This window comes from Clarias gariepinus, chromosome 7 (assembly GCF_024256425.1).
Source record: "Clarias gariepinus isolate MV-2021 ecotype Netherlands chromosome 7, CGAR_prim_01v2, whole genome shotgun sequence".
NCBI classification, from domain to species: Eukaryota; Metazoa; Chordata; class Actinopteri; order Siluriformes; family Clariidae; genus Clarias; species Clarias gariepinus.
In genome coordinates this window covers 21009178-21034750 of record NC_071106.1, presented here as the reverse complement: position 1 = coordinate 21034750, position 25573 = coordinate 21009178, and the positions used below count along the sequence as shown (strand labels likewise).

General features: G+C 38.3%; 2 protein-coding genes across 4 annotated transcripts in view; both read right to left on the bottom strand.

Moving 5' to 3' along the window:
- The window catches only part of carmil2 (capping protein regulator and myosin 1 linker 2), a 53816-nt gene extending 39374 nt beyond the window's left edge, over positions 1 to 14442 (bottom strand). For both annotated transcript variants that reach the window (XM_053500461.1, XM_053500462.1), the window contains exons 1-16: positions 14307 to 14442; positions 13953 to 14047; positions 12488 to 12538; positions 9447 to 9506; positions 6961 to 7082; positions 6281 to 6378; positions 5960 to 6030; positions 5780 to 5853; positions 4594 to 4669; positions 4075 to 4163; positions 3211 to 3305; positions 2854 to 2940; positions 2504 to 2613; positions 1870 to 1947; positions 1447 to 1523; positions 1193 to 1297 (exon numbers count right to left, since the gene is read on the bottom strand). In XM_053500461.1, coding sequence (XP_053356436.1) covers positions 1193 to 1297; positions 1447 to 1523; positions 1870 to 1947; positions 2504 to 2613; positions 2854 to 2940; positions 3211 to 3305; positions 4075 to 4163; positions 4594 to 4669; positions 5780 to 5853; positions 5960 to 6030; positions 6281 to 6378; positions 6961 to 7082; positions 9447 to 9506; positions 12488 to 12538; positions 13953 to 14047; positions 14307 to 14343 — 1325 coding nt within the window. In that variant the 5' untranslated portion in view covers positions 14344 to 14442. The remainder of the gene's footprint in view (positions 1 to 1192; positions 1298 to 1446; positions 1524 to 1869; positions 1948 to 2503; positions 2614 to 2853; positions 2941 to 3210; positions 3306 to 4074; positions 4164 to 4593; positions 4670 to 5779; positions 5854 to 5959; positions 6031 to 6280; positions 6379 to 6960; positions 7083 to 9446; positions 9507 to 12487; positions 12539 to 13952; positions 14048 to 14306) is intronic.
- Positions 14443 to 18086: 3644 nt separating this feature from the next.
- On the bottom strand, positions 18087 to 25516 carry ctcf (CCCTC-binding factor (zinc finger protein)). 2 transcript variants are annotated; one of them, XM_053501192.1, is made up of 12 exons: positions 25352 to 25516; positions 22985 to 23569; positions 22548 to 22890; positions 22257 to 22427; positions 22024 to 22157; positions 21693 to 21813; positions 21409 to 21558; positions 21147 to 21307; positions 20826 to 21008; positions 20603 to 20735; positions 20290 to 20502; positions 18087 to 18805 (listed from the first exon to the last, which is right to left on the bottom strand). In XM_053501192.1, exons 2-12 carry the CDS (start codon positions 23558 to 23560, stop codon positions 18576 to 18578), a joined length of 2415 nt encoding a protein of 804 aa, XP_053357167.1. In that variant the 5' UTR covers positions 23561 to 23569; positions 25352 to 25516; the 3' UTR covers positions 18087 to 18575. The 2 variants fall into 2 exon arrangements, with proteins under 2 accessions (XP_053357167.1, XP_053357168.1); XM_053501193.1 differs by lacking the exon at positions 25352 to 25516 and adding an exon at positions 23707 to 24704.
- Between the last annotated feature and the right edge of the window lie 57 nt (positions 25517 to 25573).

Genomic DNA, 25573 nt, shown 5'->3' with positions numbered 1-25573 from the left:
GCGGCTGGTGAGGACAGCCGAGAAGATCATCAGGGTCTCTCTTCCTCTATCACAGACATCTATACCCCACTCTACCGTCACAAAGCCACCATCACTGTGGCTGACTGGACACACCACTCACACACTGGATAAAAGGTACAGAAGCATTTGGGCCCTTATATCCAGACTGTGTAACAGCTTCTTGGACAGCATTGGATAGTTAGTATCTGTTAATTTATGTTGTATGTAGGTAACACCTCAGTCCTGGAGGAACGCTGTAATGCAAATACATTGTTTTCAAATAAGCAGATTATGTATCTGTTACAGAAATGAATAGGAAGTGCACTACTCTTATCTCTCTTCTCTTCTCTCTCTCTCTCTCTCTCTCTCGCTGTAGTTCTCTATCGAGCTACACATGCCGCTCCTGAGCTGCCAGTGATCCAGACCCCCTCTGCCCTCTTGACTTGTCTGACTCGTCCTGGCGCCCCACTTCTGGTTGGAGATTTCGTTACAAAGCTACCCCGTGTGATCTGTATGGGACGTGTGGTGACTGGAGATGGTTCCACTTTACCATGAAGACGGTCCTGGCCTCAGCTGATGCAGACAGCTGTTCAGACAGACTTGTGACTGTCGTTTAATAGTTCAGGATTGGAATTTCGTATATTCTACCTGAGCCTCAGTAACGAACTGGACTCCACATTGACTTAAAGACTTCCAGCCACTTAACATGCAGTATGACTACACAACAATTCTTGCAATCTGTTATCACTCAAGTGAGGATGGGTTCCCTGTTAAGTCTGGTTCCTCTCAAGGTTTCTTCTTATTGCCATCTCAGGGAGTGTTTCCTGGCCACTGTCGCTCTCGGTTTGCTCGTCAGGGACTGATCTGATCATTGTGATTCATACACATTTTTTCTTACAGTTTATAGACATTCCATAATTTTCCTTCGATTCTGTAAAGTAGCTGCTTGATCAGTTGTACGGTGGTTTAATTTAAACTGTTTATACTTCAGGAAACAGTACTAACTAAATTTGTTAGAGGAAATTTCGAACAGGTACAAAAATTGTGAAAAAAAAACTGTGTGGCATTTAAAAAACAGACCTGCACACATCTCTAGTAAGGAACTCAAGTAGTGTAGCTGAAGTTGAGGAACAGTCAGAGACAGTAATCACATATGCCTAATATATACATTGTGAATTTAAGAAGCTGATACCTCAGGGCTTCTGGAAGTAGTCTAGTACCAGACAATCCAACATACTTCAGCTCCATGCTCCTTGTGAAAAAGTCTCTCACACTTCGTGTAACTTCCCGTACCTTCCTACAACAGACATCCTGCTTTAGCTCTGTGCATGTATTTAATAACACATAAACACTCATTTAAGAGTATTTGTATTAAAATGATCAGTTTAATCAGAGAGGGAGGTTGGTCTGGGTAAATATAAGGTTTTCTAGGATTGCTGTCCTTACCTATGTGAGAAAATGTTCCTGGAGAGATTGAGGTGGGTTAAAGTAGTGCAGCAACCAGCAGAAAGTGACACAAAGAGCTAGAAAAAGACAGATAAAGATAAAGGAAGACTAATAAAAACACACATAATTTACACGTTTCTTACTAATTAATTTTGGGAATTTATTATAGTATATAGCTTTATTTTCACATGTAACTATATCAAGCTTATATAACTTTATGAGTGTGCTGTTACAGCTAAATAATTCACCATGTAGTTTAATTTATTTAATCTCTTAAAAAGAGTATTTAATCTGTACATAACTGCCACATGCTCTCTTCATGACATGAAAATAAGCTATGTGGTCAACATGTGGCTCTTAGGAATAGTGTACCTAAGATGTAATGTAACATAAAGATGTTGAAGGCTGTGAGATTTTACTCACAGTATCCAAAGGGCAGTCAGTAGAGCTGAGGTCTAGATATGACACAACATTGGGGGCTGAAAGGAAGCTGAAGAGACTCTATAAGACAAGAAAGACAAAGATTAACCAATGTGCATCTTCAGATTATTTAATTCACTGACATCAATATAAAATGTCAAAATACCTTTTAATCTCTAACAATATCACATTTGTCAGCTTATTTGTTCATTCTAAATAATTGACCAATAGCCATTCAGTGTCCATGTGGTGTCATCTATTTAATTTGATCTTATTCTCAAATAAAGACAGTTTATTTGAACAGGGGTCAAACGCAATAACCCAGAATGACACATATATTGATTACGTTTAAGTTCAAGTTCAAGTTCATGTCCACTTTGCATCATAAAATCTGCCAGGGAACAACATTTTTGAGAAACAGGAAAGGAAAATGTGGTCACCGAAGACCTGTCTCACCCCAACCATGCTAGATATCGTTAGTCAGACGTCTCATGGAAAATTTAACAACTTTTATAGATCCTCATAAAGAGAAATAAATATGTGAAAATAATGTACCATGATTTGCAAGCCAAGTGGAATTCTGTACAGATTCCTTTAACCTCTCTAATATCTTGTTTAATATCTCTATGTTTCTTACCATGGCATCCTCTGTAGCCAGACATCCAGGGTTCCCACTCAGATCCAGATGTGTTAGTGATTTTGAGAAAGATTTGTTCTGGTGGAGCACCTGAGCGATACTGCCTAGTCCTAACAAACACCCAGGAAGAAAGACATAAAAATCTCAAGCATGTTTTTGTACATTATAGCATCAAAAGTCTGCACTAACATTCAATTTGATCCCAGCATCTGCATTTAGTGCATTTTCGTCAGAGAACTAACCTAAGATCTATCTCCCTTGATGTTGGAAACCCGTGGATAGGCTTTGCATGTATTGAAAAAATTTGCAAAATGGGGACAGCTATAATATATATGTGCATAAAGTCCTACCTTTAGGAGAGAGAGAGACCTTGGCCAGATAGAGTTGACTGAGACCAGGAGACAGTCGCACCCAGCTGTGACTGAGCGCTATTACACCTAAAGAGAAGAGAAGAAAAACAATTTCTGTCAATTCTGTCAGTATTAAGTTAATGAGTTCCAATATTTAAACAGTAGGTAAAGTCGTACAACTTTAATAAAACTTACTACTAAGGCTGTGCATTTACAACCTACATCATATTAAAAAAATAAAAAAAGGGATAGTTTGCTTGTCCATATCTCGACCTGTTTGCATTGTATTGTAAAACATATTGTAATGTTTAACATGTGTTAATGCAAATTGAAAACTGAACAAGACAAAAGAAGCACCTTTATCCTCTATTGGGTTACAGGACAGGTTGATGGATCTAAGTGCAGAGGAAGGTTGGTCATGAAGAGCCATAGCCATCTTTACAGCAAAATCCCTAAAGCATAATTCAGAGAGAGAGAGAATGAGAAAGTAAATATTAAAAAAATAAAGTATAGAATAAATATTTTACGCAAATCAGCATTTTAGATTTTAGATTCAAGAATTAAGATTTTGATTTTCAGCCCGTGGTCTTCTAAAGGTTTGCATGTATAAAAGCATGTTTAAACTTGAGAACACGAGACACTTAGACAATTGGTGAATGATTATTAAAGAGAAAATCTATATATACATATAATAAAGCTGCGAAGTTGACGTGTCTGTACAGATATTTGCGAAATATATTATTTGGGTGGACATTAGATGAATAATAGAACACCACAATTTTGTTTTTTGGATTTTTTTTTCTTTCTGTTTGTTTGTTTCTTTGTGCACACATCACGTAAACTACTAAATAACCAATTTTACTGTGGTTTTCACAGGTGTATTTGACCAAGCTTGAGGTAACATATAGGCTTTGTTTTATCGTAATCGGCCCACGGAACAAGAAGACATGCTAATCTGAATGTTAGACAGAAAACACAATTATATCATAAAAATCGATCTTGGAATAATCATTGATTCATCTCAAAATTCAACAAATGGCCTTGCACATTTTTAAAAAAGCACTTATGGGTGTGTAATTGAATTCCATGCGAACAAATCCCATCTCCATCTGCTCGATCACTTTTTTTTTTAACTTAAAACGACAAGCTCAGAAGTGTGGATTGATAATTTGCAAAGGAGTTAAATTCCTGTGTAGTGCCAGTGGGTGTGTTTGCACTCACACTTTAAGTCCACTGGCCTCCAGGCTCAGTTCCTGCAGAGCTGTGGACCTGCTAATGAGGTAGATCACCTGCTCCTGAACATCTAGTGTCTACAGTACACACACACACACACACACACACACACGCAATGGAAAGGAAAAAAGCTTTCAGTATAAAACAGAAGAATGAGTCAATCTAACACACAGAGGAGGTGAAAAATGTTAGTGTTGTGTACCTTGTAGTTTCTTCTGTTTAATTTTATTAGCAGCTGATAACTATTAAACTTTATCAATATCTTTAAACAGGAACTTCGTCAAAAGACATTCCTTATATAAGAATCTTACAAAGATACACACACAACATAGTTGGGAAAATAATGTGATGTTCTCATATGATACAGGAGGTTAAATAAGTGGCCTCGTGCTATAATTTCTCCATTTCTCACATGTAATGAAATTTGTGTGAGAAATGAAGAAATGAAATCTATGATCTTTGAAATTTCATTATTCAGTATCAATGGATGAGAGTTTCCATGTATACCAGTTTAAAATCTTTGCTGTAGATCTTGGTGAACCACTGGTTGAAGGACAGAGCACCTACAGCCAAGGCCAGATCTCTATGGGATAGGGAAAAAAACAGTGTTGGATAAATTATTTATGCAAAATGTTAATAGCATTAAACAAACTTTTATTTTAAATTTTTTCATTTAAATTTTGATACAGTTAAACTTTGAATTGCAAACATAATTCATTCCAGAAGCGTGCTTGTATATCAAAACACTTATATATCAAAGCAAATGTCCCATAAGAAATAATGGAAACTCTGGTGATTCAGCCCACAACCCAAAAATATTCATATACAAAAAATACTACAGAATCTTAAGTACAAATAAACAAATTAAGCTGCACTTCACCTTTGAAAAGAATCCCGACAGAGCAGTATCCGTTAGTGTGTGTTTGTGCACGCATGTGTGTGTATGTGTATACAGAAAGGGGGCTACTGTGTAGGAGAACTTTCATACACACACACTCACTAACGGTAACACTGTTCTGTCAGGAAACTTCTTTAAAACCTCTCTAATGACACTAGCGCGCACACACACTAACGGAAGCACTGCTGTAAAGAAATAATAAAACAAATTAATTTGCACTTTAGCCTTGAAAATAATCCTGTGTTTCTGCTAGTGTATATGTGTGTGTGTATGATTTTGAGCGTGTAGGTGTGTATATGTGTGAAGGCAAGAGAAAAGGAGGAGGGAGGGGGCTACGGTGTAGAGACTCTGAATCTTTAACAAGGAACCTCTCTAATGACACTTGCTTTTACTTTACGCGCACATACACACACACATAGTCACAATGTTATAATAAACAGTACACACGCACATGGATGTTGACTATACGAGACTGAGCATGGGACATGATTACCCATAATCCTTTAGCGCACAAGGCCGAAGAACCGTTGGCTCAGTTGTGATCATGGGACACTCGGCACACAAAGTGCATGCATAATTACTTTTATATCAAGACCTCACTTGTTTATTAAGTTAAAATTAATTTTTGAATTTAGTTTGTCTTGCAAAACGCGCACAGACCAAGTTACTTGCAGTTCAGGATTCCACTTTAAATATTAATAGTACTGCATAGGATTGTACTAAATAAAACTGCTTATGTAACACGAAATTATGATGCTTTCTTAGCCATACATATGAATTCAATAAGCAGCTTACCTGCTCTCTAAATGACTGAAGTCCAAAAGGTTGAATTCTCGACAATTCTGGACATGGTAAATATTGTCCACGTCCTACAAAACAATGGTAAGTTCCATTTACACAAAAGTTATGAGAAATCAGGCATGAATATACTTTAATGAAATATAAAGTTAATAATGAGCACTAAAGCAGTCTGACCCACTGGACTTCCTCGCGGCATAGGAAGTCGTTGAAGTCACACAGTGCGGCATATGTGTCCGAGAACCCTCCTAAAGTAACCAGGCAATCAGAACACTGGCATTTACAAACACTGTACAGCAATAGTTTTGGCATTACTGAGATTTGGAACATTATCAGAAATATTTCATCATCTGAGGGCTGAAAACACTTTCAGTATATTAAGAGTTTAAATATCAGCTGGTTCTGTTCTCTCTGGGAGGCATTTGAGGGATACATGATCTGAACTCATTTACAAATTTGTCCACACTACAAGCAACAATATTATAATCTATCACAGACCACATGGCCGCTGTGCTCCATTCAGCTGCTCTTCAATTCTAGAGGTCAGACCCCACAACTTCTCCTGAAGGTCTGGAGGGACTTTCTTTAATAGTTTCCTAAGAAAAAAAGAAACATTAAAGAAACGATTCCTTAAAATGTCACCCACAGAAACACAGGAAATGCTGTTTCTAGTCTTGAGAGCATGAGTCATTAACCCTTGTTTATTAATATTTTCCAAACTGAAACAGTGCTCTTGGTTTTTGTCTGTTTTTTGTTTTTTTGTTTTTTTAAGAGCCACAGATTGGGAAAGGAAAGTGGGCACTATCACAGTAATAGTTACTCATGTCCACCAGTTTACCAATTTACAAGCAACCCTGGCTGCCAATAAAAGGTCTTTGTGTTCCATCTGGAGGAAGTGATGAACTGTGGTCTGATATAAAGTGCAGTGAATGTACACATACTTAAGTAAATTACAAATTTAACAAAACATTATGAAGATGAAACAAAGATCAGAAGTACTGTAATGCAATCTGCAGGCCCTGACAGGCAGCTCTGCTCCTTAAATCAGCATTTTCTTCTGTGATTCAAACAGCAGCAAAAGTACTAACAGCTAAGCTGATGAATTTTATGATTGCCTCATCACTACAAAGTAGTACAAAGCTTTGAGAGCCGATGATGTTTGCAGGCTGATCACTCACCCCGGGGACGAGTCTGGGAAGATTTTCTTGAGTGAGGCTGCCACATGACTGACCACAGCCTCCATATCCTCCGCTGACATCAGGCTGAGTGAATATATTTGTCTGTCTGTTTCAATAATAACCTGGTAGACACATATAGACACACAGGAAGAAAAACAAAGCAAGACACAATCAACTTGCATATATTGTCTACTCTAAAACTAACAGCAGTCACTGATTTGGACCACACAGTGACGGATTTTCTAGGTGACAGCGATCACAGAGATCCTGGGAGGTGTGTCTATGTGTCTACACACATCATAATGACAGACCACAAACCAGAGCACATGGTTCCTCTGTGAACAAGCATACTGTGAAACTAAGTGAAGAGGAAAAGGTCTCCTTGCATTTAATACATTTTCCAATTTGTCAACAGAAGAGGCGGGATTTCTAATATAACCTAATGTAATGTACCAAATCTAATTAAAAGTAAACTTTTAGATTGCTACTGAAAACACATAAAAATGCAGAAAATTAAAAGATACCTTGAGCAAGCTAAAATGTCTATTTTAAATAAGTCCAATATATTCATCCGTTTTCAGTCATCATTATAAGACGAGACAGTCTCTATAAAAACTATAGCAGTCTATTGGATACATTTAGTCTGGTCAGACGTATTGTTGCAATGAAAACAGTAATAGACAAGTCTAGTAATATACTTAGGGATGGTAACTTTCAACTCAAGCCGCACAACACAACTTACTGTAGTTTAATGATGATTAAAAGAAAAATATGTGCTTATACAGAAGCCTTGCCAGTGTGCGTTAACAAGGACGTCTCAGACTTCAAACTGTCTATTTGGGTTTTTGGGTATGACAGGAGTTAAATCAAAAGTTATTATTACTTTTATGAAGGGTACATTTTACCACTACCGGAATATGGGAATGACATCGCAAAAAAGTAGAACTCTTAAAATGACCTTGTTTTTTTTTTTGGTCATAGAGACAACCAGTAAACACGTAATTGTGTGTATCTATGCTGTTTCTTTGCCTATGTGACCCATTTTTTTTTTTTTTGGCTCAGTCATGTTTTGGGTAGTTTGGATAGTTGGTTACAATGAATTAAAATTCACTTCATCATATTGAATATTTTGTGCTGAAATAATTAGGATTAGAATTGCACTAAGAATTTACCCAATTCACATTTTATTAACCAATAATGTTTGTTTTGCATCATATTCCTCCACAGCCCTTAAATCTAATAACTTGTATACTACAAGAGTGTGCAATTGCAGTTTGGTTGCTGCGCTGATGTGCAGTGCTGGACATTGTAATTTAAGTGCTGGTGTTTTTGAATGTGGTCAGGAAGATAAACAGTATTTACAACAACCTGACTGTTAAAGTAAAGACTGTTGTCTTGTGTAATTGCTCCTCAGGTTATGTGTTACAAAGATTGCACTGTCTGAACATTTTATTTTATGGAGTATCTGACAAAATATCTTCTTTTTTTGTTCCCTAAGAGAAATGTCTCAAAACTGTTTAAGGAAGTTTTAAAGCAATTTTAGCAAAACTGTTATATGTTTAAGAGTGCCTTACAAATGCAGCGTATGCACAGAATCATCGCACATGCCGTTAGCCAGCTTTCATTCATACCACACAAAAACTTTTAGTCCTTGCTTTCTTTGTCTCTTCACATAATCCATGCTTTGATTGCAAGATGTTTGCAAAAGAAGTCATGCACTTTCTACCTTCTCTTTCAAAGGCATTTTCAAAATTCAATCACAAAATTGCCTTATTTATGCGTATTACATCAGCAATTTGATTTCATGTGTTCATTTTCAAATCACTGCCCTTAAGGTTCAACATGATGTGTTTAAATAAAGTACCTCATTGTACACTAGTTAAATTGTGTAGAGGCACTTAACTGTCAACAACAGGCGTTCTTTCAGTTTAAAATCTGGCCTAGAAAAAGTTCAGACTCAACCTCCCTGGCATACTGTTAGTGGGTATAAATCCTGGTGACTCCAAACCTAATAATTAATAGTTTGTTTTTTTTTTTTATGTTGGGTCTAACAGTGTATTTAACATACATACAATTTATAGCCTAAAGATATACTGTTAAATATACAGTAAGTATAAGCCTGAATATAACATTCCCAGTATTAACATGAGTTTAATGGAAGTTGTTTAATAGCCAACAGTACAGTTTTAGGTTTCTAAAATCATGTGGGTCATAACATCATCCCTAACCCTAGATATTAAAAATAGAAAACATGGACATATGAGTAATTTCTCACTAACAGGCGTTTCTACATACAGTGGAAAACAGGATATCTAAAAATATTCTGTACCAGAGTGTGGAGACATTAAGCATTCATACAAGCAATCCCCGAGTCAGTCACACATTTACACACAAATGAGGATCAATTAAGAGCCCTGATGCTAAGCTACTGACAAAAAAAAAAAAAAGAGTGGGGTGAAAAAGTAGAGGAAAAAATGTGGGTTTACCTGATCATGACTCTCGACGCTGATGCCGTAGATCTCTAAATAGCTAAAGGAACTCTCCACCTGCAGCCAGACATTTTACTACAGTCAGTAACACACACGCTGTCAAACCTCAACTTATATACACACTCAGAAAACATGAGGACGTATGAGTTAATGAATGACTGTATATATATGTATGTGTGTGTGTGTGTGTGTGTGTGTGTGTGTGTGTGTGTGTGTGTGTGTTTGGGAATGGGGGTTTGGGGGGGGGGGGGGGGGCAAGAGTTTGGATGAACGCCAGTACATGAAACTCAAATACAGAAGCTGGGTTTAGAGGACACCTAAACACACTTCTGCTTCCTCTCAACAGTTCTCACACATATTGAATATCAATTAAATGCACATCCCATATTGTTTATTAGACTTCTAGTCTTGTGAACATGACAATGCACTCTGTATTTCAGCAGAATTATCACTGTGCACTTTCGGTTAACACGAGATACAATCAGCAGATTTTTAATGTTTGCTGTGTGCCTGCTGTGTTTATTCTCTCAATAGATTGGGACCTTGGCGTAGAGTTACTGTTTTACTGCTCTGTGTGATTTACACCATATCCCCATTCCCTCCCTATTAAAAGGTATAAACGTGTTAGTTAGATTTTTACAACAGAAACAATATGACATTATTGAAACAGACAAAGGTAATCAGTAGAGATGGGGGGGAAATTATTCGGCAAGATTTAGTGTGATCGCCAAACTGACCTTAATATCCATTTATCTATTTCTGTTATACGCAGTACAAAAATACATTTATTTGCTACATTTGTTTAAAATTGAAAAAAAAAATGTAAATGTCGAATTAAGAGATTTTCAAAATCAAGACACTTACAGAATTTAAATGAATCTAAATGGCAGATAGGTATCATGAAACTACCGGATCAGGTGGTTCCTGTTGATTCTCATCTCTAGTAATCAGACACCCTGTCTCTGACCTTCAGATGACTGAAGTCATCGACTATAAAAAGTGTGTTAGTGTATGTATGGAGTGCACAGAGCTGTACTGGCAAGATTCATTAAAAAAAATCAGTTTTAGACTTTTTAATATCTTCATAGTATTGTATCAGGCATTGTATCAGTATGTATTGTACATGTGTTCTACATTCAGCACACTTGTAAGCAACAGTATAAAATACCATGTTCCTGGCTAATTTAATGTTGCATGATTGAATGTACAGTAAATATAGGTCATTTCTCATTGGCACTGAAGATGCGACATGCAGTATATGTAAAGTATAATCCAGCATGAGTTGTGCCGAATACTGTTGTCTAGTGTCTTGTCAGTGATGCCAAAGGTCATGACCTTTTGTGTCACTGGGATTAGTAGTAGTACACTACTGCACAAACATGTGTGTAGACTGTTTTAACTGTTTCTGATTCTTGTGTAAAAGTTAAAGTATATGAAAAGGTTGACAGCAACATGAGATATCTTGCTGTATTAAAAAAAAGAGATATTACAAGATATCACAAGTAGTACAAATGGATGTTGTGTCACAATGCATGTTGTGTGTTAAAATGTACAAGTGCCAATTTTTTTAGGGGGATTTTACAAAAGATGCACTAGCCCCTGTTTTGTCCCAGAGGATAAATTAGACTGCAGTTGTGTTTGTGATCTTAATTCAGTATTTATAACCATGTTGATTGAGCTTTAGTGAAAAAAAAAATACAACAAACTTCTGCTTTGACTGTGCTTTTGTATTGAGTCACTGACAGCAACTTGAAACAAAGTGTTAATTTTTGTAACATAAATGAAGCCCTTTTTAAGTACAGTATAAAGGTTGCCCTTGGTTTCAGTTTCACTTCAGTTTGTGAACACAGCACCTTATCATGGTACAGCGATGCATGATACAATGGCAGATATGTCTGTGGTCCCACAGGGTTATACTAGAGTTCAGAAATCCAGACTGAAAAAAGGGGCAACGCATACAGAACCCACGCAACAGCTTCCTGCACACAAGGTGGATCTTATGTGTCATGTACAAAAAAAGGATCACGCATCTCCTGACTGTTGAAGTGCTATCTCTCTGCTTAATATCTTTTCTAATTACTATGTTAGTAAATACTGAAGTGCATCATGGCTTCAACATGTAGAAACCAGTGCTAGTGATAGTTCAAAGCTTTTAAATAAAAAATATATTGTGATTTTCAATTAAAAAAAACATTGGCATAGACAACCATGTGTATCTGCAGACACACATTGCCATAATGAGTGAAAGTCAATGGCTTTTGTCTCGTATTGATGTGAAACTGTTTATGTAGATAGTAAAGCATAAATAAGTCGCAGTAAAGAATAAAAAAGCAGACATGTCATTAAAACAGGATCAGTTAGTTATCTAAGGTATTGTTTAGTTTTATTATTGGTTGGGAGGCTATGCTAAGCATGTTGGAGAATCTATGGATACCTATTGTCATGTTTTTATGTTCAGACAACATGCAGGCAATCCTAAAAATTATTAAGTGAAATAATCAACTGAAAGTACAGTACTCATTTAAACAGGAACAAAAAAAAACTTACTCACACACTCACTTTCAATAAGCGTTTAATCAGGGTCACGGTGGGTCCGAAGCCTAACCCAGAACACACATTCACATCTAGCGGTGAATTATCTCAGCCAATAAACTTACTAGTAAGTATTTAGGAGGCAGGAAAAAAAACTGATGGTCACCCCCACCACAGACACAGGGAGAAAGTGAACAGAAACCCTGGAGCTGTGAAGCAGTAATGTTACCCACTGCACCACTGCACCAAAAACTCTAATCCTGGGTACTGTTAGATAATGACAAGGACAACAGGCATAGCTTAAATATATACCGCCAAAAAGTTCTACTGTACACAAAAATGTTTTCTAAGGGGTTAATTATTTAAAAAGGAAATTTGTATTTTTTTTAAGGTATTAATTACAATGTTTCTTTATTTTGAACTATAGGTTTGGTTTGTTTGTTTGTTTGTTTTCCACTTGGGATTCAGTGTTAGCATTGCTGTTGTTATTGCTCTGTTTCACTCACCTTTACTGGCTGCTTGTTGTGGAAGACAGTAGCTCTCCACTGTGTCATTACCTGTCAGAGAGAGAGAGAGAGAGAGAGAGAGAGAGAGTTTGGACAGTAGTGCCATCTGCTGGTGAAATATAGCAATTTCAGCTCAGAAACAGCACAACTAAAAAATTACCTTGATTCTGTGCATTTGATGCAACTTAACATGACCTTTTAGCTATTAACTGATCTCGCCGTACTCTGTCGTTCAGATCTGTTGTCAGATCTAACTGGGTTTCTAATACGATTGGCTCCATGTATCTTACCCTCAGTCTTGTCTACATTTCCAGCCATTGCTGATTAAATTTTCTGTACAACTCAGCAGTGGTATAATTCTTCTTTCTGTTATTAGCTACTAATAGCTAACAATATTATAGTATTTTTAGCTTGTTAGAAGTCAAAGTAATTGTTCTTAAGTTTGTTTCTCACACAGTTTACCACCCCAGTAAAGTTGTCATGACCTCCACACTGAAACAGGTTTGGTTACATCCTAGACAACATGATGCTACCAGCACCATGCTTCACTAAAGAGATGCTGACGACTGGTGTTAGGTTTCAAGCAAACACAGCACTTTGTGCCAAAGCCAAAACAGTAAAATCTAATAAAATCTAACCATTTTTTTTTACAGGGCTTTTCTCCAAGATTTTAATAGTGTTCTCGCTCTGGATTTCCTCATAGAGTTAGCCTTGGTATTACTTCTTGGAATACCTTCTCCTTTCACACACAACCGATTATACTCTGTCATTTTTTTATAAGCAAACCCTAAATCATATTTATACAGAATAACCACTATTATTGTTTATTTTGTTTGTATTTATGATGTCTAATCTCTAAGACATATAATGTGATGTTAATGATGTATATGTTATGTCATGTATATAAACTATATAAGTATAGTTATGTATATAAAGTTCAAGGGGGTGACTTAGTCATTGTACCTACATCTATTGTACTATATCTACAACTTAGTCATTGAGTTCCAATCATAATAATAACTGTACAGCAACTATCATGTCTATATCGTTGCCACTGTCATTAGGTCACTAAAAATAAATAACTGGTAAGTTTAATATCATTTAATTAACTCAATGAATGGACGTTGAAACATTGCACCATTAGCCATTAGCATGCTAGCTAAAACAGAGCGGCATAAAAAAGACTTTTACAATACTAAGGGCACATGAGACCTACTATATGTAACATTCAAATGGATAAAGTACAGAAAACACACTGAAATCACACCTGTTAACCATTAGATAGTCCATATTTTCACAACACCGATTACAGAATACATCGACAGGGATTGCATTAAAATAACACAACAAAAGCAAATAGAAGTAATCATTAACCTGCACTTGCAAATTTAACTGAGTTTAACTTGCAAAAATGGACATAATCCATAAACATCATCACAGTGTTGAATATTAAATGTAGACTTACAAGGACTCTGCCTTCTGCTCGATCCCTGGACTGGTTGAGCTGCACAAACCTCATGAGCTGGACCCTCTGAGGTTTCAGCAACTGGATAATGCCATCTGACAGACGGATAGGCACACACACACACACACACACACACACACATCACTTTTGGGAGCAAAAGATAAATACTTTAATGACTGGCTTTATTAAATAAACAGCAACAACAACAAAAAAGAATGGGTGATGGTGCACCACCAAAGAACTGATGCAACATCAGTGTCACACAATCCCCATGTCGAGATGAAAAATGTTTTACAATTACGAAAAAAAAACAATAATAATAATTATAATGATATAATTCGTAATAATGAATACCTTTCAGGCAGAAGGGAACCTCTGTCGGAGACGCCATCACACCCTAATTTGCTCTGTGTGCATGAACAGAGTGCATGAGAGGCCAGCAACGGCAGATTTTACAAAGTGCAGGTAAAATACACACATACACAGTCACATCCTGCTCCACTGTGATTCATGCTGATGGTACAAAAACCACAGGTTCTGAGGCAGGAAGTGACAAACTTTAAGCTTACACTACATAAGGGTGCGTATTACACAAGTGTGACACATGTGCTCTTAAAGTGCTTCTGCAGGCATTTCAGATAACATTGCTTATAGTAAAACATCGAACATTCTAACTGCATCAAGTACAACTTTTCTTCAATTCTTACATAAATGATCGAACACCCAAATCCTTAAGAAGTATGAAACTAAATAAGACAACATCAATTTTAGATTCAAATAAATTCTCATTTATTCATATGAAATAACCATGTCAGGTACTCTCCATTTGCTCAGGATCTGCTCATTGACTTGAATTACAGTATTACTGTTTGGTTTGTACGTAGTTTAGAATAAAAAATGGTTAAATATGACTTGTTATCTATACATAAGTTCATTGCATTGAATACTTATGAAAGTGTGGTTGATGAGATTACCTCTCCCTCCATTCTCTACAAAAAGGGTTTTCAAAAGTTTACACAATATCGCCCCCTGGTGGAGGAGAAGAAAGAATACCTATTGACTTCTTTGCTTGCTGTTTTCTTCTGAAAGGTAGATGATATTCAGTTGACAAAACCATTACATCTGATTCTTTCTGAATAATTGTTTACAATCAGATGAAATTAAAATTTTTACAAGGGAACGTTTTAAACCATGTGTTTTGTGTAAAAAAAATGATAATGATAATGATGATCACTGATCACTGATTCAACAGATCCACCTTTTGCAGCAATACCTTAAAGGAATCGTTTCCTCTTTCTCAGTGTGCACATCATTGTGGAAGAATATTGGTTAATCTTGGTTTATAGCTCGCATAAAGTCTGAACTTTAAGTTGGCTTGAAATAACCTTGGTTCTTTTCTTTTTCAGACAAGCAAAATTTTTGAATAAATTTTAACTTGTTAAACGAGCGAGGTTTTGATATACGAGTACTACAGTACATATACACTTCATCGCATCATGTGATTACATGTGATTACAACTGGGCCAATGGTCCTTTTCTCTCAAACGCTGTAGGATTGTGTGTAATCAGTCCCGTATAGTTAACATCCATGTGTGCGTGTACTGTTTACTATAACATTATGTGATATTTTGTGAAACTTATTATTTTTTCTTTATAAGACTCCTCTTGTTCTCTTGAACCAGGATTGGCCTTTTGGAGCTACTGGAGGAGCATACTGTAAACAAGTTGTTGAAGTTTTAGTCGTTGTCAGCTTTAGCAGGGATGTTTGGTCAGGTCTGTGTTCTGAACATTGAATTCCAAAAGCACTGGATGTACAACTATGAAGCCACTAGAAAGAGTTCTATTGGACTTGGAGTGACATGCTCCCCTTTAGCTTCCCATGCTGAGAAACAAACTTGTTGCCATGGACTCTTTTTTTTGTCTGACCCATTGGGAAAAAGTCTTCAAAAGACAAATCTTTGCTAGTTTTTAAGAATGGTTATGATGTTGTAATTTAAAAGCATTTGATGTTATCTAGCTATTTTGCTGATGTTTAAGCAAGATAGAACCCGTATTCTCCTGTTTTTTTTTGCAAATGACGGTTTTAACTTTGACTAGTTTGGGGATTTTTTTTTTTAATTAATGTTTGTTTTAATTGTCGGGGTATTATTAGGCCAACTTGTTTTTATAGAAAAACTATCACGTGAACCAACTACATCAATAGGCTACAATGAGAGACAACTAATGTTTCTGAATAGATAAAAGTTGGGCTAAGTCAATCCTAGAGAAATATGAATAATCAAGCCCACAACCATTACAAATTAAGCTGACTTAATACTGATATTTGAATTACAAGTTGAGTCAACTTCAGATTTTAAACTGGGTACACATTGTTTCAACTACACAGCAATGTGAAATATTGTTTGTTCAGCAAATTTCTTTAAACGTTAACATAAAAGCTGTGCAACTTGTTACTAAACTTTTTTACTTTAAGGAAGATTATTATTACAGTGTGAGGCCTGTAGGGTCTGAGATCTAACTTTTGTTAAGCATCATATGAGGATGCTTCTCGTACTATGGTGTTGGGCCTATTTATCACATTTTAGCAATCGTAGTTTCAGCGTAGTTTTTCCGCCATTGACCCGCATGTTAATTTTCCCTTTATTTCAAAGTGAAAATCATATAAAAATTTTATATAGTGTTTTCGTAAAATAAAGCGCTTATTTATATAAAAAAAAACAAGAGTTCAGCGAGAGCACGTCCTACCCCATTGCCATGCAAAAGCGCCCCCCTTCAATTGAAATGTAATTGAACCCGATTTCACAAAATTAATCCACACTTCACAGTAACATGTAAAATGTTTTGTTCCTTCCAAAATTTAACAGATGGTTGCTTTGACCTTTTCAATTCATTGCAGTGAAAAAAAAATTTAAACGGAGGAAGGGAAAGGAAAAAAAATCTTCACACCAAAATAGGACAATATTATTTTATTAGCTGTACAGCAATACATTCTCCACATTTTTCCTAGTCCCTCAAAGCCCCACCCAGCCATAATAAATGTCTTTATATGTTGGTTTTCTGACCACTGTAAAATTCACACAGTTACAGCTAGGTACAAAAAAAAAGAAAGGGAAAAAAAAAGGCATCAACCTAAAATTAAGAGCTTAACATAAAAAAAAAGTACAAGTAAGAAAAACATTTGGAATCTGGAAAATAACAGTCCTTCTAAGTGTGAACTCACAAACTAATTCTATGCAATCAGTTCTTTTGGAACAGAATGCAGCAAAATGGCTTTAGCAAGCTTAAGCTCTGTGGACTGTAGGTGAACACAAATGTGAAAAAGTTGCTATGGGCAGAGACCTTTTTCCTGCTCCGTTGTTAAACAACTCAGCTGCACATCAGCAGTCATACTCAATCTGTGAGTTGGCGTATAGCCTGTACTAATTTATAGAACTTTCCGCTCCTCTAATATCAGCCGACTTTTAATATTCCCTCCCCTTACAGCATCAGGATCTAAACCCTTGTGTAATTGGATGACGACACCCTGACTCCTATTGCTCACCCTTTTATGTTTCAAAACAAACATGGAAATGTATGCTGACAGAAACAAGCTACACTCTTACCATCCCACCTTAATTAATCATATAGGAGAATATCTAATTCCCTCCCTGAAAAGCTGAAAACACAAACCTAGGTAACAATAGAAGCTGTACAAGGCCAAGGAAAAAGGGAATGGGGCGTTTACATGATCTTATGCTATTACACCCTTATCAGGATTTAAAATTCTTCAGGAGCATGGTTTCAAATGACTGCTGTTTAAAATGTCATCTCGTCAGCATTCAGGTTGTCAATTCACTTGAAAAAGATTAAAATGTTCATAGTAAAATAAAAATAAAAAAAACATATTTACACGCAAGACCAGCAAAGATTACTCTTCTTTTGTACAATGTTATCAAGCTCAGATTTTTAGTTATTTCAAACGTAATAGATGGAAATCCTCCCAGGCCATACTACTGCATGGCTATATTCCTAACCTACTCTCAACTGTAATCGGTGAAATCAACAAGAAATGCAACAAAGAATAAAAAGTTGCCATGTGTGTCAGATGTTAAAAGGGTTCTGTTGGGTAAAATGTTCTACAACAGTGATACAGTCTAAATATCAAGGCTTTAACAGGGCCATTATGTTTTACTTTTCAAATATTGCCATGGTAATGCAAGATAAAAAGGCTGAAAAAATATTGGCATGTTAATTAAGCAAAAAAAGATCTAAACGTGCTCAGTTCACTACAGTAAATATGAGGAACCGATTACAGTCACAGGATTCGCACAAGCACCTCTGCAAACCGCCGCCACACACTAGATGGTATACATGGGAAGATAATCAGACTAATAATTCAATTTAAAAAAAAAAAAAAAAAAAGCATCATGCACAGTAGACATCATGAGTCAAAAGCATGTAACAAGGAAAAAATTAAAGTGAAGATTAAGAGTGAAAAAGAAACATTGGATATTTCATTCCAGAGATCAGAAACAGAAGGAGAACGCAGCAGAAAGAAGTTTGGCTGTGTTCTATGAGGCAGGGAGGTGACAGCATGGGAGAAGACGCACATGAGCGTGTGGATATTAGGCCTGGGAGAGCAAATCACCGGTCCATCATGCTGAGGATCATCTCAGGGGTGAGGTCCCCATTAGGTGCGGCCTCAGGGACGGAGAGTTGTTCAGCCTCCATTCCTCCCTCAGAGGCCTCAATCTCCTCCACCAGAGGCTCTGCTGATGCCACCACTGAAGAATCCATGCCATCCTGCTCCTTCTTGACTATGATGTTCTCAATGGCTCCTGTCCCCTCATCCTCCACTTGGATAATGGCAGTAGCTGCAAAAACAGATTATTCAGTTGTAAAAATTATTTACAAGCCAAAATACTTATTAGTTTGCAATTTTATAAAATGAAAACATCTGCTTTAAAATCAGGTTTATATATATTAAAAAAAAGTATATACAAACATACACACACTGCACAATTGTTAAGATTGCAAAAGTGATGGTGGTTACTACTTGTAATACAACTTACTGTAAAAAGATTCTGTACTGCATTTTAGAAAATTACACTGTTTGACAATTTGTGCAAATGCTTGTATTATGTGATTCTGCCAACATGAACAACCAAAAACCATGTCTTTCCAGCACAACTTTTCTAATTATAATAATAATGCATTTTTATTTATATAGGTGCCTTTCTGGTCAGCCAAGGTCGCCATCCCGATCAAACAAGAATAAATTAAACAAAATGACAGAGCCAACACTGAGTAATAAGAGAAGATTAAAAACAAAAAAATTAATATAAAAAAAGACTGTCATAATTTAAGACATTTAAGAAGAAATGACAATTAAGAAGGATGTTCAAATAGATTTATGATTTGAGTGCAGCCTTACATCATGTAAAAATAAGCGTTTCTAACGTTTTGGGGGTGTAACAAGGAGCCTTGATGAAGAGTGCAAGAGGGAATGTAGGACTAAACAAGCTCTGATATGTAAAGGAGAGCAAGATTATGGTGTGCTTAAAATTCTGCTTCACTCTTAAAACTCTATACACAATTTGATGCGAAGCTAGCGGAGTTGTTGAAGGGTGGAGGTAATGTCATGAATTAAAGATGATTGAGTTATGATACCAGCAGCCAAGTTCTGGATAAGTGGAGTTTATGTGGCATGCCAGTTAAAAGTAAATTACATTAATCAATATGGTAGGTGACCAGTAAATGAATAAGAGTGGCAGAAGGGTTGCGTAGCTGAAGGTAATATGATCGGCAGATATTATTTTTATGGGCCTCAAAGGACAAAGTGCCATTAAGGCTTGGAGAAACTGAGTAACCATCGGAACAGAGTGAAAAACTGTTGGACTTGGATAAAGGGGATTTTGACCCTATGAGGACCTCTGTCTTACTGATGTCAAGCTTGAGAAAACTGCAGGAAAACTGTTTATTTAAGTCAATCAGTTGATGAGACAGGAGGGTGGAAGAGCCGAGTCAGGCTTTGTGGAAATATAAAAGTTGTGCATCAGCTGCATAACAATGTATATGTAAACTGAATTTTCTAAAGATGTGACCAAAAGGGAGGGGGTAGATGAGGAACAGAAGGGGGCCAAGGACAGAGCCTTGGGGAACACCACAGCTGACTGGGAGAGGCTTAGAACGGAAATTAAATTGCACAAACCTGGGTACGGTCGGAAAGGTATGAGGTGAACCAGGCAAGTGGGAGGTCAGTGATGCCAATTATAGCTAAGATGCTCTGGCCGAAATGTGCTCTTTAGGTCAGGTCATATCACAGGGGATCATTTAATAAGAAAGGCATATTAATTACCAGTGGGTGCAATGGCTGTGTTCTTAGCAGGGGAAGCTTTGGGGGGGTTCTTGGGAGGTCGGCCGCGTTTCCTCTTGACAGGTGGCTCAGCAGGTGCAGGGACAGGAATGGTTGGTGGAGCTTGTTCCACCTCCATCTCCACATCATCAAGAACATCCTCTTCATCCTCATCCTCCTCATCAATGTCATCCAAATCAGGCTCTCCATGTTCATCTAACATAGGAGGACAATAAGGCAAAATAAACTTCCAATTCACACCGACCATGGATTTACGGTTGAGCAGAAAAAGTGTTACCAGAGTTCAGTCACTCACCACTGTCGTCATCATCCTTCCTGGAGCGCATCTTTCTCTTTCTGCCACCACGGCCTCTCTTGGTTGGAGTACCATTTTCTCCATCACCACCTTCCATTCCAGAACAGTTCTCAGCATGCCTCGCCATGGTGTTCTGTTTTATTTATATTTAAAGAAACATGTTAGAAACATACTTTTTTTTAAAAAAATATGGAGCATGCAAGTAACAAAGCTTTTTGCATACCCTGCGTGTGAAGGTCTTGCCACACTTGGTGCACACAAAGGAAGTGGGCACAAAGTTGGGGTCATGGTAGCGACGAAAATGCATGTCCAGAAGTTGTTTCTGTCTGAAGGTTTTCTCACAGTGGCTGCAGGAATATGGCTTTTCCCCAGTGTGTGTGCGCTTATGCATCACCATGTGGCGCTCCTGAAAAGACAAAAGTTTTTTTTTTTTTTTACTCAATATAAAGTGGACAGAAATAAAATAATCGCATAAATGATACCAGACGGTCAACATACAAACTACTTGACTATTAATAAAAGAGCACTGTTTGAGGTGGCTGACCTGTCGGCAAGCATAGTCACACTGGTCACACTTGAACCGTTTCTCGTTCTTATGGGACTTCTGGTGCTGGATGAGGGCGTAGCGCTCATGAAACACCGCCTCACAGTAACGGCACTTCCTGCCTTGCTCAATGTAGGAATGCTGCTTACGCAGATGCACACCTGAGACATTACAGATTACGTATTATTCACGAGAAATTATAAAGCCACACATCATTTTCCCTTGTGTGTGGTGTAAGCTAGCAGATAGGGGACAATCTTACCCAAATCACTTTTTCGAGCAATGACAGTGTCACAGTGGGGGCAGTGAAACTTGGCCACATTCTCAGTATGCTTCTGCAGAATGTGCATCTTCATAGTGCCGCTCTGGGTAAAACGTGCATGACAGATGTAGCACTCATACGGCTTCTCCCCTAATCACACAATTAAGGGATGAAGGTTGAGTTTTCTTACTTTATTTAGTTTAACGCATTAATTAATAATTTGTTTCAACTCATGCATGATGTACTGCCAAGAAATCAAAGTGCTGGAATGATCAATGTCAAACCTGAGTGGGTTCTCATGTGTCTCTTAAGCTTGTAGGTGTCTCTGCTGGCATAGCTGCAAAGGCTGCACTGGAATGGACGCTCTCCAGTATGAGAGCGAATGTGTCTCTTCAGCTTGCTGACCTGGTTTACAAAATTTTTACAACATTTTTATAAATAATAAATAAATATATATAAACGAAAAAATATAAAACAAGCGAAAACTATTTGTTGAAGCTAGTGCCAGAATATCGCAACATGGAGGAACAACATGAAATACATTGCCTTCTGCGACCTTATTATTACGTGTATAACAACTTTTCTTAAAAAAAAAAAAGAAAAGATTTTACATACCTCCACACTAGCATAGTCACACATGGAACACTTGAAGGGTTTCTCATGGGTGTGTTTATAGCGACGGTGTCGCACAAGCTCACCGCTAGTCACAAAAGCCATATCACAATCTGTACATTTGTGGGGTCTTGTGCCTGTCCAGGAAAAAAAAGGAAAAAAAAAAAAAAAATTTGAGTTTGTAATCACGAGCCTTGGCGATAATAGCAGACGTGTGTGTGGAAGGAGACAAACACCTGTGTGTGTGTTGAGATGGTTCCTCAGCAGGGTGACTGTCCTGAAAGCACGTCCACACAAGTGGCATTTGTGCGGCCTCTCATCTGTGTGACTCTTCATGTGACGATCAAGGTTGGAGCGTCTTGGGCAGGTGTAGCTACACAACTCGCACTGGAATGTCTTCTTCACACCTGGAAAAGCATACAGATTGCAAAAATTCAGCAAAAGTATTTTCTAAAGCCCACAGCAAATTCAGTCATTTGTATTCATAAAAGTATCTGCAACAAATTTAAGTGACTGCACAGGCTTACCCTTCTTCTTGATTTTGGTTGGCTTTGGAGGTTTCATGTTGCCCACAACCTTCTCTGCATTAACCTCAGAGAGCAGACCTTCTTGCTGCTCCTCTTCAAAGTCGTAAACAGACACATCCATATCTTTCTCGCCTTCAGTGTTGTAGCGCAGCTTGCTTTTCTTTGTCTTTTTGGTCTTTTTGACAGGAGGCGTGTAGTCGGGGTCCTTGGCCCAAGTGGGGTCATCATTCTGGGGTTCAGGAATCTCCTCGTCTTCTGGTTGCGGCATAGACTGCTCCTCATGAGCATGGAGCTCATCTTGCTCTACAGTCTCTACTTCTCCGTTGGCACCTACTTTTACAACCTATGGGCACAAGTCACCATAAAAACCCAAGACAACAGACCCTAAACAGGAAAGAAACATTTTTTTTAAACTACATTAGTGACCACTGACTAACCTGGAAGCCCTCTGGGAGAGGCAGCGTGTGACAGATAACAGGTTCTCCATCTTTGGGCATGGCAGTAGCATCCACCAGTGTTCCCTGCAGCTCTTCTACAGTGGTGGCAGTAACAGGCACAGCTGAAACAGGCACCTGAACGAGTTGCAGTTCACCCAGGCCCAATTGTTGTTCCTCCATATTGACCACCTGTAGGGTAATGATCTGTGTGTCATCCACTGTGGTGACTGTGGCCTCATGTGCAGCCCCAGCTACACCCACACTAGTGGTCATGGTACCCTCCATCACTTCTGTCTTCATTTGCAATAGGGCTGGGTCCAGCGAGTCCATGACCATCATTTCGACACCACTATTTACGCTCACCACACCTTCAACCAGTTGCTGCTGTGCATCGACCACAGTACCCGTCACCTCACCCTCGGCTACGGGTTGCTCTACTGCCTCTAGACCAGCCGCCTGTAGCAGCTCGGCTTCAACTTCTTCGTCCTCACGTCGCCGTTGATATGTCTTACAATCCTTGGCTTTGAAAGCATCCCCCGTCTCGTCCACTACGGCATCAGTCTGTCCCCCTTCCATGGGTACAACCTTTAACAGAAGGCAGAGCATGGACTCGGATTTATTAGAGATATCGATTTATTATAAAATATCATGTGTGCTTGTCTATATCAAGCCCCTGATCTTACATACTTAGAAATCAGAGAATCTCTGTTTATTAGACTTACATTTCTGTTTAATGGTACAATTTATTGACTTGCTAGAGTGACCTGGACCAATAAGGGGAACTTTGTCTCTCCGTTCTCCTGCCTGTTTAATTCTCTGCATTGGGTGATTGTGCTATCTCTGACCTTCCCTCTTGTAACAAAATACAGATTAAGATCTAGACGTGGTTAAGAAAAAGATCTTTAAATGCAATATGAAGTTTAAACAGGATGTGCTGTTGGTTAGTTTTCTCGTACAGCCTTTCCATTTTACTAGCATCAAAATTATATCAAACCACAATAAGAAAGCCGTTAACAGGTGTTTTCTCCCTCATCGTTGAGTATTTGTTAGTTTCGGATCTGACGCATCACACACCATGTGCAACTTTTGCTTAAAGCTATTTGTTACTTTGTCAGTTTGTGCTTAAGAAACACTTGATGTGCATCACGTCCTCTTGCTATGACACTCTCATTTCCTGATAATACTAATGAACTCGCCAAAAAGCCAGGCTTCGTGAAAACGCCCAAAATTACTGATTCATGTAGAAGCACAGGAACTCATCAACTATTCAGATACTAAGTTATGCTGAAAGATTTTCCACTACAGCAAGAGGGCATTCTGAGCTGATTAACAGCGTTTTTGTACCGCTACCAGCCGGGTTGTAGAGGGAGCTCTCGACAGTTTTATCCCCTCAGTCGTCTGTTGCTTGAGGTGGCCAGTATCTCAATAAGCGAGCGGTCAATGAACATATACAGCACTCCACTGGGATCAACGATCACTGAATTGTAAGATTCGCTTGAGCTTGGGGAAAAAAACTGTTAGCCAAGACTCCGAAGAACGACGTGTGTAGTCACCTAAAATCAGCAGTCGGCTCAACTGAGCGTCGCGTCTTCCTTTCCGATTTTCATCTGCGCAACAAGCTGGCTAGCAAACAACCGCAAGCTAGCTAACGATTCCGGCATTTAACTTCTCTCAACACTCAACATATTCGAGGACAGACGAAGAGGGGGAAACTACAGACCGAGATCATCGTGTTGGACGTTTTAGTAGTGCAGATCACCGGGGCTGCGTGAGTGTATGTGCGCGCGCTATGCAATGGGCCAGGAAGGGCTGAGCGGGTTTGAATTGCGGTTGAGGAGGGGCGCCAACAAACTGCTAGCTAGCTGTGTTAGCTAACGGCTTAGCCTGTTTATCGCCGTTCGGACAAAAAATATGACCAAAGGAGAATAAAAGTACACTTCGATGATTTATTGTTGACCTATTTGTGCTGTTTGTGGGATTACAAAACTCAAAACTATCGATGTTTAGAGGTAGTATTAGCTTGTTGGCTAAGCTACTGCTCCATCTAGAAACGGCGGGTTTTTGTCACGGAAACAAAGAGAAGAAAAAGAAAATGGACGCCTGGCCTAAAGTGGGGAGCAAACATCGTAGTGTTAAAATGAAGCATCTTGCCGAAATGCCATCTAATATACGTTCAATAGCACTTAATAATCGGGCATAACCCCGAACTTCTGGGTTATAAGTGTTTTTTGCTAAATTTTCGATAACGATAGAGGGAGACAAACACCCCCCGCCAGCCGCCTGGACCAGGAGCCCCATCGTGACACCTAGAGGCCGATTAAAGATCCTGCAAAACTCCCCCCAGTCGGAAAAGTGGCACTATTTTACCTGCTTTTGCTCGTTTATCCTCTCGTTGAATCCGACACGAGGCCCGCGGTCCGCTCTTCCTTTAGTACGAGGCGCCGTACAACTGCGTGCTTCCCCTTCGCTGGTTTTAATCCTCTCCCGCTTTTGCAGAGTAGGCTCCGCACAAAATGGCGGCCCGAGGCGGTTGCTGCGCATGCGCGGCACACAGGGGGGCGGTGGCGACGGGGAGGAGGGAGGGGTGTA